Here is a 12,705-nt window from a genome sequence, read left to right on the forward strand (position 1 = left end):
AGAAGCAAGTCGCCATGGCTGCATACTTGCTGGCACTCATCTTGATCTGGACAGGTAAGTAAGAAACTGGACTTAGGTAGTTAGCGCGCAAGCTCAGTCATTGCATGGAAAAAACAGGATATTGTCATCATGTGGGTTTGAAATTTGAATTGAGATGTTTGTCAGGTGGGGCAAGCTAAAACAGAAAAAAAACATCTTAGTGATGTCAAATACATTCACATGTGCTAGGCTATACACATGTTTAGAATAATTTTTGCTCACTATTAGTAATCCCAGTTTAATAACTGAAATGATTACAAAGATATTTACATTGGGTAAAATATCCAATGTCCAAAATCTTTAAAAAGTCAATATCAGCAACATAATTTATTTAGTGTGTACTCAGGATACAGACCTTTGTCAAAGTTGGAGTGGCAGGTAATGGGAATATGTTACACAACAAGCCCATGGACCAAATAGTGATCTGTGTGGAATAAATTCAATAGTGGCACAGCTTGCCTAAAAACTCTGCTCCAATTTGTAGTCGTTTCCAAGCTGTAGTACAAGAGTAGAAATATTCATGAAAAAAAAAGCTGGAACAGGCTGGTGGCTGGAACGGGCTGCGGAGAGTTCAGCCATTCTCTTCTAAATTACAGAGTGCTGCAGCACAACACTATGTCCTTTTCTGTGATGTAATAACCACAAAAACGGGAAACACTCCTTAATGGAAGCGAGTTGTGAGGCAGTTGCTCTCTGATTTATTCAAGGATTAATTTGTTTATGGGCAAAGCAGCTAACAGACACCGAGCCACCATGACCATGTCTGTGATTTATAGCGATATTAGTTGCTGGGTTTTTTTAGAGGTTATAATATCTTGGATGAAAGGAGAAGAATTTGGTCAAGGTTGTTATTCTTTCTTACGCACATTCCCTGTTTTCTCCAGGCCTGGGTGAGGGACTTGTTGTTCCGCCATGTAACCGGCACATGTTTGATAGCAATGTTCATGGCCTCTGCCTGCCAGACTTCAACAGCAGCATGGAGACAAGTGGCTATCAGGTCAGGTGCCCCTGGCCCGTCACTAAACGGTGAATCTTCGTTGCTTTATTTTGGTATTTGTCAACATCTTGCATGTGAATGGATAACCACATCTGAAAAATAACACTCTTGCTGGCAAAAAAGTAAAACGCTCTATTGGGATTGAAGCTATTAGCTACTGTATGTTGTTGTTGGAATGAAACCCTTCATATCATGACAATGTAAATCACAGAATTTACAGCTGTTGAATGATAAGCGGCGTGTTTGTGTGTGTGTGTGTGTTTTAATACAAAAAAAAAAAAGCATGGGTGTTGCCTGCCCCACCTGTGTATGTCCCGCTGCACCCAGGAGTGCGTGTTAACCGCTGCTGTCTGAGCCTTGGCTCACAGCTGCGGCGGGAAGGCGTCCCTGAGCTCATCATGACATTGCAGAGACCGATGAGTGAAAACACAGTGGAAGGCTGAATATAGTGGCACATTACGCACTTTTTTTTTATGGCCTTTTCAGCAAAGATATACGACCTTTAGTCATGGGAAAGTCAGATGCTTTCCTGTCTCCTGGCTACATTTGGCGTTAGTCAAGGTTTCAGCTAATTAGTCATCTTTTAATGAAAAAGTACTACGCTGTTGCTCCTGGGCTCATATTTCCAGACAGCAGTTGTTTGTGCAGACTTTAGCTCTTGCTGTGCTACCTACAGTGGAGTGCCTCTTTAATTATGGCTGTAATAATCCATATATTGCTGTTGACACGTTTCGGGGCTGAGATCCCATAGAGCTCGAATGGTGTGTTAGGGTGGAGTGTCCATCATCACAAGGAGCGCAGGTTACACCCTGACATATGAGAGATTGCTTCACTTAACTCTAGTTCACTGCTTGTGTGCACGACATTTATTAGGCTTTTTTATGAAGGCGACTGGGCAGTCCATCATCCTTAAGTATTTTTTTTCTCCTGCGACAAAAAAGAAGGATGGGGAAGGGTATTTCCCCCTGGTAGAATTTGTTTTGGAGGTCACCAGCTCGAATCCCCAGACCAGCTGGAAAATCTGTCCTGGGTCGGTCCCAGGTGTGACTAGCCTACTCTCCAAGGCCACTGCCATAAATAAGAATGTGGCCTCAGTCAACTTTATGGGTCAAATAAGAGTTTAAAAAAAGAAGCAGTGGGAAATAAAGCCCGAATATTGGCGGTGACAGCGGATCCCTAGGGCAGCTCCTGAATTCCTACGATGGTGTGAATACTTTATGTTCTGTTGAAGATAAATATTGCTTTAAAGCTGCACTAGGCAAGATTTCCATGTAAAAATACACCTGTCTTATCAGCCTAAATCATCAAAAGGGGCTGCAAGAAGAAGAGTGTCTAATTCCCTCTAATTTACCTATAGATTTGCCCTATTTGCTCAAATTTAATTCGGGTATGGACACTTCTCCGCCCATGGGAAGAGACAAATCGAAACTTAAGAGCGAAATCCAAACAGCAGTGAGTGAGCGCTCTGACCAGAGAAAGCTGGACTCTCCATGTTAGATCTTTTCCTCTCTAGTCTCTTTGGTTTCTTTTGGTATAAAGCAAAACAGACCAGCCAGGTTGGTAAACATGAGTAGTTTTGTGTGCATTTTACTGATTTCTGGGGGTTGAAGTTCAAATTTTTCAGCCAGTTACCTCTCGCTGCCATTTGGAGCCGCCAAAGTGCGAAGTTGCCTAATGCAGATTCTCAATCCATGAATCCTGTACGAACTTTACTGTACAAACTACTCAGGACTGCTGGAACCTTTGTCCACTGGTCTTTGTCCTCTGCCTTGCTCTCTTCCTCCTCCTCCAGCGTCTATAACACGTTGAAGTTTTGCGTGGATCACTGGGCCAACCAGTCGTGGTGTAAAGGCCGGGGCTTTCTGGTGGACGAGATCTTCCTGGACATCCATCAGTCTTACTTCTCGCACTGCAACGGCCGGCTCCAAGACCCGCCGCTCACCTCGCTCATCATGCTCATCGCGCCCGGCATCATCGCCACGCTCTTCCTGCCCCTGCTGTGTGTTCCCCTCACCACCTGGGACACAGAGATGCCCAGCACTCTGGGACTCTGATGTGCTGAGATCATTACTGAAGAAACACGCGTACAAACACACACAGATTGAAGACTTTAAATTAATAAAATACATTGAAGAGGTGTTTCCACTAGGCTTCGACAAATATGGATCGCTGAAGTCCGATACTGGTATTTCTGTATTTTAACTGTCCATAACTGATATTTTGTGCCGATATTCAGCATCTTCAAATCTTTCCATTTTCATACCAAAAGAAAAATATACAGTGTTTCCCCCTAGAGTTTTATTCTTGTCAGGGTCCTCTGAAACAGGACCACATTATTGAACAATTAAATGAATAAATAAAATGTGCATTGCAGGTTTTATTAACTGTTTTTACGTAGAGGGAGGAACTGTGTCCATGACATTGGAGGTGGATGACATGTCATATCATGTCATGTCATGGCTAATATCTGATATTTAATCAAAGGCCAATATCGACAAATCAGCATGTAGGTCTAACCCTAGTTTCCTCCGTAATTTTCTTTCTTCTCTAAATTTTCTTCAAATGAAAGTATGTGACATGAGGTTCTGTAAATTAGCACGTGTCAAAAATGTCATACAGTCTTATAGTGAGCGTGGCTAAGATGTAAATAATGTTTTGCATTTGTGTTTTAACCTGCTTAGTGCACCAGGTGGGTGGGGTTTCCAGCATCAGGACACTCCATCACCATCAAGACAATCCAGATAGTGTCTGGTCAATAGTCAGTCATAGAAAAGTACACTTAATATGTAACTGTTAAATACTTTCTGGCACTCATTATTATTTTGTCCTATATGGCAAACCCCACCCATCTGGCACCTACAGTGTGCAGACTAAAACAAACCGTAAAAATGATCTACTGTACATATTTAACTCTCCTGCACCAACTTTATGCCGACGGTTTACATGAGACAACACTTGAATAATCTACATTGTATACTGTGATTGTTTGTATTCTGACTGAAATAAAAAGACGATTCTGTATGTATTTGAAACACATAATAAATATTTATTTCAGACAAAAAAATAACAATTTGTTTTACAGTTCTTTGAAAACCTCTTTACAGCAATAGCAGGATGGACCTGCTATTCAACTATCCACATGGCCGAAGTATCAGTCTGTATTGCTAATGCTAAATTATCTCAGAATTTATCATCAAAGTAATATACATAAAAGGACTTTTTGTTTTCAGACCTCATGAAGACCTGTTGTGTATCATCAAAACAGCTTAACAGTGCTTTGAGATAAATAAGGAAGATTTATGGAAACCTTGGATTTAAACTGAGATTTGAGTAGTACACGTGTGGAAATACTAGGTGTTCCTGTGAAAAATATCATTCCCAAACCTTTTTTTGTGTTTAGAGAGATAGTGTTATTGAATGAAAAGTGGACTGTACAGATGGCATCACGAATCTGTCACTAAAAATCCAACATCCCACTAGACAGTATTTCATTTACAACAAGGGAGATCACTAACAAGATGTGGCCATGAAGAGCAAAATGAAAGGAACTGAACCTTTGTTATGTAGTACAGTTAAAGAGAAATGAATGGCATTCCTATAGTATCCAAAAAGATACTATCCACTACGATTTTGCTGCTTTTGCCTGTCGAGAATATCAGTGCTGCAGTAGCAAACTTGGTATAGTGGATAAATAAACCTGGGACGGGGTTATAATAAGTGATCTAGTTGCATACCTATCTGATTTACGGTTTTATAATCGAACATAATACACTGTTCCATATCCTAGACATCCAAGATCCCCAGACGCCTTTACTCAAAGCAGTAATGTCGAGGTAAAAGAGGTTCAAAAATAACAGAGCCAAGTCGTAGATTTGGGTGGGTGGTCTGCCCCGCTAGCATGGTGGTATTAGGCGACGAAACGAACTCAGACCGTTGACATGGGAGAGCGTTTCAAGGTTCAAAAAAACTATTTTTCTTTTCATCTTGCGTGTTCCAACGTCTAGCGCCCAGACAGGACAGACAGAGTGGCTGCACTATACCTTTTTATTATCTTAAATAATAACCGCACTTCCAGTTTTTTTTTTCTTCTTTTAAATACTGAAAGGATGTTTTGCCGGCTCTCCCTTGACTCGGGCCTACGCAGCTCTCCGCACACACTCCCACACCAATCCTTGTCATAACAAGCGCACGTGGATCTGTTGGGCTTCAACACGCTCTCGCACACTTGTATTCTCAGACAACAAAGACCTTTGACCCTTTGATTGTGTCTTTCCTGCTTTCACCACTGCGGGTCAGCTCAACCTGCCTGTGAAACTCTGTTATACATAGAGCAAGTCGATGCACATGGACACCTATTGCGGAAGCCAACCGCTCATAAATACAACTATTGTGGCCCAAAATTGAATTGGCTCATGTCAGAAGTTCAGGGACCAAATTATCATCAGCCTACAGCAGCTGCAAAGCGAACTCTGCAGCTAAAGACATAACAAGACCTGAAAACACAGACTGCCAACCGTTTACATTCAATAGTGTCGTGAACGCGGTGGGGCCAGGGGAAAGATTATCAATGTCTTCACCCAAAAGTTTGTCATTCCAATCCTTCTGTAAAAACCCAGAAATATCCCGACTAGGTTTACAAGACAAGGTCCTTCTATCGCCTCCATTAACAGCGAGTTCCATTTCAAAGGAAACTGCAATCCAAGAGAAAAATAAGTGTCGCAACTTCGGAAGTAACTAGAAAGGAAAAAAAAAAACATTCAGCTACTCCTTGGAGGCAGATGGATGATCTTCAGAAAAACTTGTATCGATCAACGCGTTTCGGCAAAAACCCTGATGAAGGCGTGCGGCGTTGGTTTTTACCGCATCGATAAAAGGAAACTGCAATATAATGCTGATGTAAAGCACATAACAGTGACACACTACCTTTGTAGTAGCAGAATCAGGTGTATGCTTTACATCAGAGTGTAATTTGAACATGCAAATGACACGTGTCGCCCTATAGTATGGCTGCGCACACACAACGAAAAAAAAAAAAGGACAAATTCCCAAAACCCCAAATATTTGTCACTTCTCTGGATCTGATTTAGAGAACCAGAAGTACAGTTTGTCCTTTTTCTCTCTCTCTTTAAATAAACAAATTCAGTCTTATCACTTGACCTCCTTCTCTCCACAGTACGGGATGTGAGCCTGGATTGTAGGCCACGCATATTTTTTACGCCGCTTCCTGTAAGGGCAAGTGGTTGGATTCCCATGGCAGCTTTATGTACACAGAAGAGACAGCAAACTAAAGGCTGGGGGAGCAATATTTACAGATCAAAGGTCAGTTTCCCCTGAGACAGAAGTCTTGCATGTCTCATAATGTAGGACATGGTTATCTGAAATGAGACATACTGTAATTCCTGGGTTATACATACAAAAAACATAGTACATTTGGCCTGCTCACCATTCAAGGGCAAGTATGGGTTGTTAATGTACTTTTATCACTGAACCTGTGCTTCACTTTTAAGCACTTTAGAGGGTTTTTTTTTTTCAGTTGATTGTATGTCTGCAATAGAATAATCTGGTGAATGCAATAGAAGAAGACATGATGGATTTTGGTTCTATTTAGTTACTGTATACGCCTAATGAGCACTCACTGTAGTTTTTTCTATGCACAAAAACCTCTTCAGCTGACACACAATTGTCTCCTCGCTGATTCTAACATGAATTCATTCAAACGTATCTTGAAAAAAAGGTTGGTGCAGTTTTTGACAGCGTGTTGTAAACCTCGGACTTGTTTTACAGTGACTCAGTGTAACAGTGTCTGCTTTGTGAGGCTCATTGCAGATAGACTTGCAGCTTTATGGTATATGTTCCAACACACACACACACCCCCACACACCCGCACATACACACACACACACACAAATTAAAAAAAACAAAAAAAATGTTGGTTTTATGAATTAATCTAGCTGCAACATTCTTATCAACTTCTGGAAAGAATGGCAAAATGGGAAAAAAAACAAACCCATTTGTTAATTTTCATAAGGAAGAAGGCTTCCGCACACTATCTCCATTGCAAATTTCACATTTATTGTAATGTCAATAAATTTCTTCCATTTGGAACTACTTTATCTCTCGCCTACAGCACCTTTCCAAGTAATCAAAAGTATGTGGTAGTTCCACTTCGCTATTAGCATTGTTATTTTTAAAAGGTTAATCTACCTTTCTGCTTGGCTTCCTTTGACATCGCTCCTAACGCCCCTTAAATATGGACAGTGAGAGCTCAGTAGGCCTGTTTGCACGGCAGAAAGGCAGTCAGAGGAACAGTCAGAGGAACAGTCGACCATCAGATGCTTGTGATTCGCAATGTGACCAAGTCCAAATGCATCTGCTGATCAAAACTTTGCTCACCACTATTCGAAACTTCATTATCATCGTGTTTGAGAAAGCTGACCATTACAGAACATCCCAGAAACTTCAGGAGAATGTTTTTTCTCCACTTCAAACTTAAATCTGACATTCACAAAATGAACTATGAGTGAGTGTTGGGAATGTCCAACATACTGGCCATGGTGAAATCTCATTGGCTTGTTTTGCACCTAACCACCTAACTAGGAGCGTCCCAGGAGCGTTCACACAAATCTGGAAACAAATTGTGACTTTAAAATAAAAAGGTTATTATGAGTTATTCCTATATTGTAGCTCTAACAACAGGTCTTTCCATGTGGCTGAAGTCAGGTTTCTGAAAATGTTCAAGTGTGAAGAAAACCTAATTAAAATGGCTAGACTGGGTTCGCAATATGGGAGGTGAAAGCTAAAGCTCTCATTATCTCAAAACGACGCTGAACACAGATGGTACATTATAATTCCAAGCGCACAGACTTAATGTACAATGCATCATTCATAAATCTCGCCAACACTCAACCGTTCCCCGTGGTTCTATGGGAACATTTTCAGTGCTTATGTGTTTGCTTAGTTTCTATGCTTTTCCAGTGAAGCGTGTTAAAAATATAATTCATGACATCTGTGAAAAATGCGCGACGCTACGGAGAGCCTGCACAGAAGATGAAAGAATGTATGAAAAGTGACAGATTTTCTATTTAGTGTATTGAAGCCTACATAAAGACCTTTTGTCATTCTATACTAAGTTGTTTTAGCCGCGCTTTCTTTCACAAAAGCTATTTGGTGTCTAAAAATCACTGAGAATCAGACATGGTACAATTAAGTCCATAAAATAAATAGATAAAACAAAGTAGAAAAATAAGGTTGAGACCATTTAGGCTAATTTACTTGTATATCCACGGTCACAACAATGGGGTCAGTGGACTAGTGTGTCGGGCATGAAACACCTAACAAAGTAGAGTAGCGCCCCTTGAAGAAGCTCGCGCAGTCTCTGCTGAGTTTTGGCTTCAAGGGGAGACTACATTTAGAGTGGAGGCTTTCTGCCAGCGAGCCAGGTTGGCAGCTTCTGCCCAGTCAAAGTGCTCATTACTAAAGAGTCTGTACAGAGAGCAAGAGGACTACTTAACTCCTTGCTTGCACATCATTGCAACCTATAGGCAATGGCAGTAGTATAAAGGAACAAGGCAGCTAATCTACATAGGCAGTGGACTTCATTTGGGTTTGGCTACCAGGCACCACTAGACTTCCCATCAGGTTTAGGGTCAATTCACTTAAGTTTATAAAACATCGAAACTGTAATTCATATGAACATGACGTGAAACTTCACTCTTAATCGTTTCTCTATAGGTTGGATATAGAGATGTACGATCTGAGAAGTTTTAATGACCAAAGATTTTGAATTTTGATGTAAAGGAATCCACATAAAAAGGCAGTGGAAAAGTCAGTTCCCAATGGGTCAGAGAACATAAAATTGAAAAGTTGAGAAACTGTATAATGCACAAAACAAGTAGTTTATTTGCTATAAATAGTGCTAACAAATACAAGCACTTCAAAGCAAAATAGCACTATTTAAAGCAAATAAACTACTTGTTTTGTGCATTATACGGTTTCCCACCTTTTCTATTGTATGAATTTTGATGAAAACCTTGACTGAATTGAAAATTAATCGACCCTAACCGTAGTTCCCACTTGCAGTCACCCCAAACATATCAAACTCAACCAACCTACTGCAGTACTAGAGGTCACCATCATCATCATCATTGCACTTATGCCCAGAGCCTGTAGAAAGTTTAAAGGGAAAGAGGACAAAAAGTTGGATAAAGTGTTCATGTGAGCTCTGGGTTTTTTTCCGCTAGACGTTCTCTGTCCATGCCGCACACTTCAGGTACGGTGCTGGGAGCTATCTGCTCTGCAGGGAGGTTAACACAACAACCACAGAGATATAACATTAGGTTTGCTCCTTTTAAGGATTCGGAGAAAGGTGAGGACTGATTATCCAGGTATCGTTTTCTTTTTTTTTATATTTGACAAAGACGATTCCGTTAGCTCCTCTCACTTTTTCACACACTGAGGATTTCCCGAAGAGGCTCTCACTCTGACCGGTTAGCGCTGGAGGATGGAGAAAGTCTTACTGGCTCTACGTCCGATTGTTAGACGAGCATGTGAATCTCGTTGTACTCGTCTCGACCGTCTTCGTCGAAGTTGGGGGAGTCCTCGTCGCAATCCAGCTGTGAATAGAGAAATCATCTTAAAATCATCTTCGTTCATTTTCAGGTTCTGGAGGGTTTTTTTCTTTTCAGTTCATGTTGTTTACATTTTTTAAGGGTCAAATGCAGGCAACACAGGTAACAAATATTCCTGTGTGCCTAGAATGACTATGTTTGATAGAGAATTGCTAGGTAAAGAATAAAAGAGGGTAAGAAGAAGCGATATTGACAAAATCACATATCACAATATTTTAGTCCCAATACCTCGATAATGTGACGATATTTTGGGGATGTGAATTCGTGTTTTCATAAGATTTTACACACAAGAAAATTTAGAAAATTAGTAATGAGCATTAGTAATCACTAATGTGTAATCAGTAATAAGTAATGTGAATATGATGAGCAGGTAAAGCCAATCATTGTTCATTTTACTCAGCCAGAACAGGCTAATAAGTTCAGAAAATTGTATCACTTTACTGTAACACCTTTAAGACCAGGAAGAAGTAACCAAAATCCCAGATGATATCTAGTCTCATATCACAATATTGATGTTATACGATATATTGCCCAGCCTTAGTAAGAAGGTTTCTACGTGATCTGGTGCAAAAAGAGAAGGAAGATAGGGGAGAGATGGATGTGACATGTGGAACGTGAGATAGTGTGTCTTAAGAAAACATCAGGCCCAGCTGTAGCAAGCGTTGTGAATCTTTTCTGGTTACGCCACATAGCAAAAAAAATATTTGCATGTCATTTCAAAATATTTGGATGAGAAAGCTTTCCATGATCATAGGAGGAAGGAATCATCTCATCAGAGGTGAAATGCATTTATATTACGCTCTTTTTTACAGATGTTAGTATTGTACAGGGAAAAAAAAAAAACATGTCAATATCTATCCAGTGTTTAATTTGCTGTAAAATATGTATCCTGAGGCTGTGTGGGATCAGATGATTGTGGCAGGATTTCAAGAATTTCTGGAATGTCCCTGCTACCCAACCTACCGCCTGGAGCTCACGTTCCTCGAAAATCCTGGAGAGGATGAGGCGGCGCAGCGGCACGGTCATGATGAGGATGAAGGGGAACGCCAGCGAGGCCACGGTAGACTTCACTACCCACAGAGCCACGATGCACAGCAGCTGGATGATGGTGAACATGTTCATACGCCATGTCTTCACCTGCAGGCGGGAAGACACGTGTGGGCGTTGACGAGTGGAAAACCAAAGGGAGCGCACACAGTACACACGCACACACACACACACACACACACACACACAAAAAACTCATTAGACACACGTAATGCAAAGTTGTTCCCCCTGCCTAGAAAGAAGAATATTTGTATGTTTTGGGCTCCATCTAGTGGAAGCGGCCACATCTAATCATTTGTTGACAGTGTGCAAGAAAGATTGAAGTATCTGTAAACTCTATTTTATGTGAGAAACTGAATATCTTAAATGAAAAAATAAAAGTAAAATTCTTTTGAGCCTTTTCAATCCATTACGGTAAAAATGCTGAAAAAAACAAACGGTGGAAATCAACAGTGAGAAACTTGTGAGAAACTTAATATCTTAAATCAAAATATATACAATTCTTTTGATCCTTGTGAGAAGTCAATTCAATCCATTTTGGTAAAAATTATGAAAAAAAACCCAAAAAGAAATGTGGAAATGACTCCATCAACAGTGAGAAACCTGTGAGAAACTTAACATCTTAAATCAAAATATGTAAAATTCTTTTGAGCTACGGTCAAAATTATAATAAAAAAATGATGGAAATGACTCCATCAACAGTGGTGATAACTCCTTTTCCCTCTCACTGCATCACTGTTTGACTCGTTACCTTGGTGACGTAGATGTGGTCGGGGTGGTGCTTGGCGGGCGTGACCATGAGCGTGATGCGCTCGTACAGCTGGATGCCGGTCAGAGAGGTGACGCCCATGTAGAGGAAGATGCCGAAGAGCACGGCCAGCGGGATGAGGCGCAGCACGTTTGTCATCACGATGGACATGCCTGGGAGGGCAGGGGTCAAAGGTGAAAGGTTGAAGGGGGGGGGGGTCCCAAATCGTTCTTGACACATCACACACGTGCACGAGGATTTGCCACTGTGATAAGTATCAGTCTTTCAACAAAAACCCTTTTATCAAACTCACATACCAAATATTTAAAAAAAGAAAATCTTGACTGTTCAGCTCTGCTTTGGTTGAAATGCTATTCATGCTTATCCAGAACAGCTTATTCCAAGCCCAAATAGCATTTCAACAAAAGCAGAGCTGAACATGTGGTTCATAACAGCTCAAGATTATTACTTGGCTGTCTAATATTGAGCAAAAAACTTTGGCAGACCCAAGCTGAATCAAACTATACTTAAAACTACTTTGCTGACACTTAATATAAACAAGATATTTTGCTGGCAAAATAGTATCATTGGCCGGCTGATGAGAACAATGTTTCGATGTCAGAGGTTGCATTTTCTTCAGAGAGGACAATGAGAACGCATGGTAATACTTAATTTCCATAGTCCACTGTTGACTGTCAACAAGATTTGTCTCAACAGACAAGTAACGTGTCCTTAACCAACCACTAGTAGACTTTAAGGGGAATCTCAAGTGTTAATCAACAGATTTCATCAACTGAGTATGTGTTGACTATCGCCTAGTCTAGAAACACATTCCTATATATTGAATTGTTTCATGAGTCAGTTTCCCATTACCCTAACTTTAACCATGTTTTATATGTGCCTAAATTTAAATGTAGCCCTAACCTTAACTACGATCCTAACCTTAACCCTAACATTTAGCAAGTTCTTTATGTGCCTAACCCTAACCAACGTCTTTTATGCGACTAAACTGTCTTCCAACAGATAGTTTGTTTAATTACAGAGAGTTTGTTGAAACAATTCTTGTTGACAGTCGGCTGATATAATGTTGGAAATCTACTGATACATTGTTGAGAGTGGACTATCAAATTAAAGCGATACCACAAGAAGTAAATGTAGTAAAAGTATCAAACTGGACTTGATTAAGAATTTGAATGCTGGAACTACCTTAAAGCCATTTTTACAATGTAATGCACAACCCTTCAGTT

General features: G+C 40.5%; 2 protein-coding genes across 2 annotated transcripts in view; one reads left to right on the forward strand and one right to left on the reverse strand.

Annotated features, from left to right (window-relative positions):
- On the forward strand, positions 1-4,087 carry LOC139912959 (receptor activity-modifying protein 1). The gene is made up of 3 exons (XM_071900883.2): positions 1-54; positions 924-1,065; positions 2,829-4,087. Exons 1-3 carry the CDS (start codon positions 15-17, stop codon positions 3,088-3,090), a joined length of 444 nt encoding a protein of 147 aa, XP_071756984.1. The 5' UTR covers positions 1-14; the 3' UTR covers positions 3,091-4,087.
- A 5,430-nt stretch (positions 4,088-9,517) lies between these two features.
- The window catches only part of slc4a3 (solute carrier family 4 member 3), a 39,963-nt gene continuing 36,775 nt past the window's right edge, over positions 9,518-12,705 (reverse strand). The window contains exons 19-21 of the mRNA XM_078285891.1: positions 11,462-11,631; positions 10,627-10,800; positions 9,518-9,648 (exon numbers count right to left, since the gene is read on the reverse strand). Of these exons, the coding sequence (XP_078142017.1) occupies positions 9,571-9,648; positions 10,627-10,800; positions 11,462-11,631 (422 nt within the window). The 3' untranslated portion in view covers positions 9,518-9,570. The remainder of the gene's footprint in view (positions 9,649-10,626; positions 10,801-11,461; positions 11,632-12,705) is intronic.

This window comes from Centroberyx gerrardi, chromosome 10 (genome assembly GCF_048128805.1).
Source record: "Centroberyx gerrardi isolate f3 chromosome 10, fCenGer3.hap1.cur.20231027, whole genome shotgun sequence".
NCBI lineage: Eukaryota > Metazoa > Chordata > Actinopteri > Beryciformes > Berycidae > Centroberyx > Centroberyx gerrardi.

Coding starts and splice junctions, on each gene's coding strand:
- LOC139912959 (XM_071900883.2), top strand. CDS start 15: ATGGCTGCATACTTGCTGGCACTCATCTTGATCTGGACAG. Junction 55..923: donor ACTCATCTTGATCTGGACAG/GTAAGTAAGAAA, acceptor TGTTTTCTCCAG/GCCTGGGTGAGGGACTTGTT. Junction 1,066..2,828: donor CCCTGGCCCGTCACTAAACG/GTGAATCTTCGT, acceptor CTCCTCCTCCAG/CGTCTATAACACGTTGAAGT.